We start from the raw sequence: 8338 nt of genomic DNA, 5'->3' as shown, positions 1-8338 counted from the left end.
TAACACACATTTTTATACGTTATAAGGTAAAGTTTTTGTTATTGACATGGGAGTCAAGGACAAGTTTTTGAAACACCACAGCACTGGCTGCCTTCTGACTTCCTTTCCCTCACAACATGATTGACATACAGGACTCAGACACAGCTATGATGCATATTCTCTGCCTGTAGGTTTTGCTAAGTAACAGGAGATCAGGGCTCATAGTGCAGACATCTGCTAAGACCCCTCTGCTGCCACATATGTTCTAGTCCTTAGCTTTCCTTGACATCAGATAAAACTTTGCTGCCTCCACACAAAAGTGTCAGCAGGTGTCTGATAACATTTGACAAGCTATCCCTTTTATAACATTAACAGCATCCAGTTGATGGCACACTTCATACACATAGACTCATTAAAATGCGGTTTCTGAAACCCATTGCCATAAGTAATTTTATAAACCAGTGTGTGCAATGGATGACAGATACTGAATATTCACATATTTGATGCATAATATAAAACTCAATTTCACTTGGATGCAGTCGAGCTACAATATCAAACAGCCCCTGGAAGCCCCATAAACATTTTTGCAATGGGGTCATGAATGGCAATATAAAAAGTGTTTTACAGTGCTTTGTTCATTGTTACTTACCCTTTACAGCTACAGCTATTGTACTATGCACCGAATAATCACATCCACACATATTACTGATGCATCCCACAAACTTAAAGGGGTACTCTCATCTGGGACATTTATGGCATATCAACAGCCTGACCACCACAACCAGACTGGATGGTGCTGTGGAGCCCTTTATCTAGAGTTGCAGATTCTAGAGGTGTAGCCAGAATCTTTCAGACATTTATGGCATATTCACGTGGAAATACCCATTTAAGATGACCAATTTATAGTAACACCAGCATGTCAAAAGCCACGCTACAATGTGTGCAAATTTTTGCAGTTTCACAATTCCGTCTACATGTTTCATGTTTTTCCTACATTCTTTTTGAAGTTGTGGCTCTACTAAAAGTTAAATGTGGCTCACAAGGTCCAAAATGTGAACTCTGTTGCAGACCATGAAGTTGTAGCAGTGACGTTAAACAGGTAGATAAAAAGTAGAACTGTTTGGTAATACAGGAGTACAATTTTAATGATTTTATCTGCATTTGTGGAGTCTTACAAGATATTTTCTTTTTATCTTTTTTTTTCTTTTTTACACAATTTTTAAGCCAGAAATATAGAACATCCAACCAATTGAGGAAAAAAAGTTAAATACATCAATAGAATAACAAAGAAAAATGATAAACCTTTTACAATTTGTTTCTTAATCGATTAACCAGATTACATACCTTTCACAATAAAATACATGTTCAGCTGTTACATTACATTTCAAAGGAACATACAGGATTTTGTTATAAAATATTTTATCTTAATTTATTCACTGCTAACAGACCAGATTCATCTTTCAAATGCTTTTATCCAAACAAAAAGGAACCATGGTCTGAGCAGGGAAGCCTCTAACTTTACAACCTACTTAAATCAGCTACACACATTTTGAATACAAGACTAAAAAGGCACCAACAGTACAAAGCAAGTACAAAGCTCTTTTAGTAATCTGTTAAGAGTGTTCGTATATGGACAACACAAAAGGCGATGTAGGAAAGGAAGAGAGGAGAAAAAAAAATCAGTTTTAAGGATTGGTTGCATTTTTGTTAAAATTTGTAGCAAATGCCCTTTATGCAATGAAAAAATTAAGTTTATAATGGCTAGGGTGTGAGTAACAGGGAAAAAAAGAAAACTAACACTGGTGTATGGTTATTGCAGGACTTTTTTTCTTATAGGACCAAGAGCAAATCTGAAGGCAGTAGGTGAAGTGCATTTGTAGTGAGAAACCTCCAAAGGGGAAGCAGCAAGCGTTTTTGGCCATTCAGATGAATTATGCAATACTTAAAACTGGAATGGAATACGGTTGTCAAAAAAATGTTTTAAGAAAGATGTTGAAAAATAAATTTCTTATGAATTTAGGCAACAAACTGAAGACAATTCAGCAATACCTTTGTGATATCAAAAAGCACAATAAATTCACATTTAATTTACTGACAATTTTAAATTTTCTTTTTATATACTTAAGAAATTTTTCGGCATGCCTCTTAAGATTTAAATATGGCTTCTACTTTCCCTGATGCAATATGCATGACTGAATGATCCATGCGAAACACTCATGAAGGGGAAAATTTGCTAGTGCATAGTACATTTCTTTCCCTGTTTAATGCTGTGTATGCAAACAGTTTATTTTCTGTATAGATTTCTTAAAGCATTTGGTGTCATGATTCAGATAGCTGGGGGTGGGGGTCACGTGGAAGAAATGTTTAAAGACTCATTTTCATAGATCTGATAAGAACCTTTTTATAAAGCATTTTGTTCTTATAAATAGTAGCCATGATACAGGAACATTGAAGGCAGAGAACTAGCTACATAAAAATAGTTAAAAGGAATTACTGGTTAATACCTGCAGTGAAGTATGGCTAATGGCTCCCTCAAATACTAAAAGAATGAGAAGAGGCTAGTTCTGCAAACCCAGCATTACAGCATAGCCATCCCTTTTTCATGTAAAGCAAATTAGTCAAAGCTCAGTTTTTCACCACCTTCCAAATACATCAGACTACCTTATAGCACAAATGTTAGCTAAAGATATTATGCGCAACTCTAAGAAAGCAAAGCATCTTATCTAACAATCAGCATGAGAGATATGTGGGACAAAATCTAGCAGGTAAATTCATTCACCAAGTTCATGTGAAATCTTTACTAAACCCACATTACAGAAATTGATCAACTAAACAAAAAAAAATATATATATATAAAATAAATGAAGAGTCTTTTCCCAATTTATTTCCAAATACAAGTGCAATTTTCGCTCATTTCCTAGGCAGTTCTGACAAGTAACTAGAATTTTTGCTAAAGGGGAGAAAGTATCAGACCAGACATGAAGAAAAAAAGAAGAAAAAAAAAAGGTTTAAAAGAGTTGTTCCATTCTTATGAAGGTCACAGGATAACAATTATTACACAATTTAGAGGTAAGAGATCTTGTTTCAACCAGTCATATGCATGTGGCACTTAGACAATCTTTGCACAGAAAAGCTTAACAGTCATGCGAGGGCACAGTCATTTTCAACAAGGCAAGTCGTTCACCACAGAGAGCAGTGAGGAAAGAGGAGGCGGCACTGCACAGCGACATAACATCTAGTAAACTCCACGGAATACAACTCCAGGAACAAATACCAGAAAGGAGAGAAAGTAATGGTTACAGTGTAAAAGAGTTTAGTGCTTGCTTGATAGCTGCTCATCGTGAGGCCAGGAAACAGCAGATTAAACCGTCAGGACTTGGTGCGGTCACCTAACTCTAGAAGCAAGTTGCCATTACCAACAAGATGAGAAATAAACAGATCATTACATAATGATGCGGTGTATTTCTCAATTGTGTGTACTTGTATAAAGGATGGAGGACTAATGCAAGTGCCTCAACAGTCAATGAGCACGGCACCATTCAAAAGAGCACTAGCATGCTGCTTCATTGGAAAAAGATGAAGCTTTGTGTCAATCCTCAAAACTGAAAGGTAAACTTTCAAGAGTTTCACGTGTTTGTTATGCATCTCTCCTGTGTAAATGCAACTTCCTCAAACTGATCCACACAAAAAGCCAGTGCGTGGCACATCGTCACTAATTTAGAGATCTATATTTTTTATATGTATATATGGTATATTGCAGCAGCTTTTCATTGCTATGATTTGAATTTGATCTACAAAGTAAGCTTTTATATATCTATATAAATGGATAAGATCTGAAAAGGTTCCTCAAGCACATAAATGGTTAAAATTGCTTTTTCAGCTTAAAGTGCTAGAGAAAACCAGAAACTATAATTTTAACAGGTTTTCAAAGCTTTTCACTGCAACTGTTTAAAATGATATGTGTAAGTAAATTGGGCTTTAAAAGATGTAAAGTGCCCAGATTAATAACTTTACCAAGGGTGGAGGGGAGGAAAAAAAAATAAAAAAAAAAGGAAAAGAAAAAATTACTCAAAACAAAAAAAATAATGCCAGTTACCACAGTCATCAGTAACATGGGATTAGACACAATATGTAAAGCCCGTGAAAATAGGTACACAATTTGTCCACTTAACAAAAGGGGAAAGAAATCATTGTTTAAAAAAAAAAAAAAAAAAAAAATACAAGCAGTTAGTTAAGGTATCAGCGACTTTGCTGCTGCACCATACTGCAACTGGGCTTTACAAAAGGAGTGTCAAGAATACTTCTCCAGACTGAAAGAATTCATCATAAGCATAAAAAGCCACAACTACCAGGAACCGCCCTCCTTAATGGCTCAAAGGAGTTAGACTGGACAAGCTGAGATGGGTCACAGGACATGGCCATGGAGGAAGAACTGTCAAGAACACAGATGTCGGAGTGCAAAGTCCTTCACAGCCTTTCCCTATAAAATAAGCACAACATAAAAAAGAAACATTAACCTGAAGACTGTAACAAATGTATTGTGCCTGAGGGACATAATGCATATAGAACTCAAAACAATCAAACCATTTTTGTGACTTAGAATGCGGTACTGAAAAGTCAAACTGCCATAAACACCACCACAAGTAGCAGCAGTATATGCAATTTCTGAGAGGAAGTTCTGGGAGAACTTCAGGGAAGACTTGTCAAATATTTAAATGCCTCAAAAGGAAGCAATCTAGATAGCATATTTGGGGGAATGGCCATACTGCACAGTTATTCATGTTTCAAGGGAACCAGTCACGTGTTTCATGCTGCCCAAACCATGAGCGGCATGAAACAGGTGTAGTAATTCGGGTCACCTGTTTCAGAGCAATTATAGATTTAAAAAATAAAATAGATTAAAAAAAATATATTTATAAGCCTCTGGGACCCAGCTTAGTTGTCATCACAGTTACCCACCTCAACCTTTCAGCGACGTGTCTCTCCCTGTGAAGGGAGAGACGAGTCCCTTAAAGGGGTACTCCGGTGGAAAACTTTTTTTTTTTATTTTTATTTTTTTATCAACTGGTGGCAGAAAGTTAAACAGATTTGTAAATTATTTCTATTAAAAAAATCTTAATCCATCCAGTACTTATTAGCTGCTGAATACTACAGAGGGAATTATTTTCTTTGTGGAACACAGAGCTCTCTGCTGACATCACCAGCACAGTGCCCTCTGCTGACACCTCTGTCCATTTTAAGAACTGTCCAGAGAAGGATAAAATCCCCATAGAAAACATATGCTGCTCTGGACAGTTCCTAAAATGGACAGAGATGTCAGCAGAGAGCACTGTGGTCATGATGTCAGCAGAGAGCACTGTGGTCATGATGTCAGAAGAGAGCACTGTGGTCCAAAAAGAAAATAATTTCCTTTGTAGTATTCAGCAGCTAATGAGTACTGAAAGGATTAAAAAATTTTAATAGGAGTAATTTACAAATCTGTTTAACTTTCTGGCACCAGTTGATATATCCAAAAAAAAAAGAAAAAGAAAAAAAAGTTTTCCACCGGAGTACCGCTTTAAGTTCGCCAGGGTGGTGGGGACTGCCCATCACGATTACTTAGCTGGGTCCTGGCAGCTTTGTAGTAGCAGAAGAGCAGTTGCTTTTGCGGTTTCTTTGTTGTCTAATGCAGTGCAATAATCTCAAGCTTGACAAGTCAGACTTAAATCTCACATTTAGTTGCGAAAATACTACTGACCCAAAGGAGCTCATACCCAAAAATAGCTGAATTTGGCACAACATTCACCCTCCAACGTGAACATTTTACAAAAATGATGTCCTACAATGCATACTTAAGAAGAATCCATGTTTATGCTTAGAAATGTAAGGGGTGGGGGGGGGGGGGGGAGGGGAACATAGGACAAAATGCTACTGCCAAATATGAGGATGATTCTACCCACACATGGATCGTACTGTCACCGAATTTCACATTTGTACATATTTGTGTCTATGGGTGCCAAAGAACATGACTCAACAGTTGGTGAACAACAAAAAAAAAAAAATAAAACAATTCATAAAGCAGAACTGCATGATTAACCATAAATGTTTAAGAACAGGAACAGTGAGGCTATGATTTTAAAGGGCAATTGTCAAGCAGTCTGTATATTCTGTCTATTTTTCCATCAGGACATTACATACTATACATAAGAGCACTTTGCTCTCTGCTTATGATACGACATGCTGAGAAGTGGTTGTCTTAGAACCAGTGCAGCAAAATGGAGATGCATGGCCAACGCTGGTCAGGAAATCTTGTGGACCAGACTACTTATAGTATACGTAAATAAAGTATATGTAACAACCATGAAGTTAGACTATTTACTAAACATACATTATGAGGAGGAATTTATGTTCACCACCCATTTTTTTGCCTTCATTATAAATGGACGCCATATCCAGATATTAGTGGACAAGTACTATCGGCATCTTTGGAACAACCAGAGTAAACTGAATAATAAAGCTGATTGACCGTGCTTGTAATATTGTAACCTATGTACTTCATTGCATTAATTCTAAGAATTACCAGTCCACTGTGCTCTAAACCAATTTTACATCATAATGGGCAATATCTGATTAAAAACCCCTCTGTCACTTACCTGTGGTCATATTACAGTCAGTATCCAGGCTGGAATCTAGCAGTTTCTTCAAAAATTAACTCCTTCAGGGTCTCCTTGGGCAAGTCATCTAACTCCATCTCAAACTTAAAGGGGGCTTCTGCAACAGGCTAAGCACAGGAAATTAAATGTATTATTATTGTGTGTATATATATATATATATATATATATATATATATATATATATATATATGCAAATCAAAAAATTTAGCAGTATCTTGTTATAACTTTTTTATTGGACTAACAGAATTTTGTAGAGAAGCTTTCGGGATTCCTCCCTTTATCAAGTCCAAAGCAAATCTAAGCTCACAAGCAGAAGACACGGGTTAAGACAATAGATGTGGAGAATTCACACTTAGATGGGCCACAAATTGTCCTGTTATGGGAATATAGACTAAATAGATAAGGATGAGAAAAAGGAGGGAGGAGGGGAGAGACTAATTGAGCAGGACAAAGCGAGATGTAAAAGAGAATCCAGTATAGCACAGGTTATAAGAAATTTTGATAATGAGACAAAAAGCTCAAATCCACATTGAGGAGTAAGTCCCCCGTTTTTGGAATAAAAAAAAAAAAAACAGTATAATTTTAGCTTCAAATGTCTTTCTCTCGTGTATTTTTGAAGTTCCCTCTCAGTATCTTGATTGTAAGGTCATGTATGGAGTGGCCTGTTTGGGTAAAATGGTGTCCAACTGGGGTGCAGTAGTCATTTTCTTTATGGCGGTTTATGGAATGACTGTACATTTATCCTTTTGTTTTTTTATTCCAAAAACAGGGAACTTTATGTGGATTTGAGCTTTTTATCTCATTATCAAAATTTCTTATAACCTGTGCTATAATGGATTCTCTTTTGCATCTCACTTTGTCCTGCTCAATTAGTCTCTCCCCTCCCCCCTTTTTCTCATCCTTATCTATTTAGTCTGTGTTCCTATAACAGGACAATTTATGGCCCATCTAAGTGTGAATTCTCCACATCTATTGTCTTAACCCCTGCATATTTGTGAGATGTCCCAATAATGAGCTCCCTGCTGCGACTGGGTAGCTTTGTGTCTCTACTCATAGCGGCGGATTTCCCGCCGGCAGTCATGAGCGGACACACTGAGCTACCCAGCCACAGCAGTGATCTCGCCCTTGTGACTGCTGGGGGGCACCCGCAGTGTGAAATATGCTGCGGATGCGCTCTGTGTGACCCTACACTGCATCCCGTTCATACTGAGTTGTTAGAGGTATCAGTCAGCATCATGTCAAAAAGAGTGTACATATACTGTAGCATCTCCATTTATTTCTGAATGAGACTGCTACAGTATACATTGGCATCCCTTTTTTGACATGACAACGGACACCTATACTGCAGAAACGCAGAATGAATAGGGCCAATTCATATAATGATGCCCTGAAAGCCACAGGGGGCTCCTCTCCTTGATCCTACCAGGCGGTCAGGCAACCAGATATGACCTAAGTAGGGGTACTGCCCAGCCCGGGACGTACAGGGTGATAAAATATGGGCGCATTTCCTCCATTTCAAAAGCGACTTACCAAAATGATGTCCAACAAAAAGAATTTGTGGGAAAAAAAAGCTAATTGCTATTTTTTCCACTGACTTTGAAATAATTCTAGCCACACAATAAGGGCTCAACGTACTTACTTTTGCCCTAGGTGAATACTTTAGGGGGTGTAGTTTTGAAAATGGGGTCACATCTGGTGGTGCGGTA

At 37.4% G+C, this 8338-nt stretch overlaps 1 protein-coding gene across 1 annotated transcript in view; it reads right to left on the bottom strand.

Annotated features, from left to right (window-relative positions):
• Positions 1–1098: 1098 nt before the first annotated feature.
• Positions 1099–8338, bottom strand: part of MAPK1 (mitogen-activated protein kinase 1) — a 63572-nt gene continuing 56332 nt past the window's right edge. The window contains exons 8-9 of the mRNA XM_056532079.1: positions 6612–6739; positions 1099–4459 (exon numbers count right to left, since the gene is read on the bottom strand). Coding sequence (XP_056388054.1) covers positions 6629–6739 — 111 coding nt within the window. The 3' untranslated portion in view covers positions 1099–4459; positions 6612–6628. The remainder of the gene's footprint in view (positions 4460–6611; positions 6740–8338) is intronic.

Source organism: Hyla sarda, chromosome 1 (genome assembly GCF_029499605.1).
Source record: "Hyla sarda isolate aHylSar1 chromosome 1, aHylSar1.hap1, whole genome shotgun sequence".
In the NCBI taxonomy this organism is placed as follows: domain Eukaryota; kingdom Metazoa; phylum Chordata; class Amphibia; order Anura; family Hylidae; genus Hyla; species Hyla sarda.
This window is presented reverse-complemented; position numbering and strand designations above follow the sequence as displayed.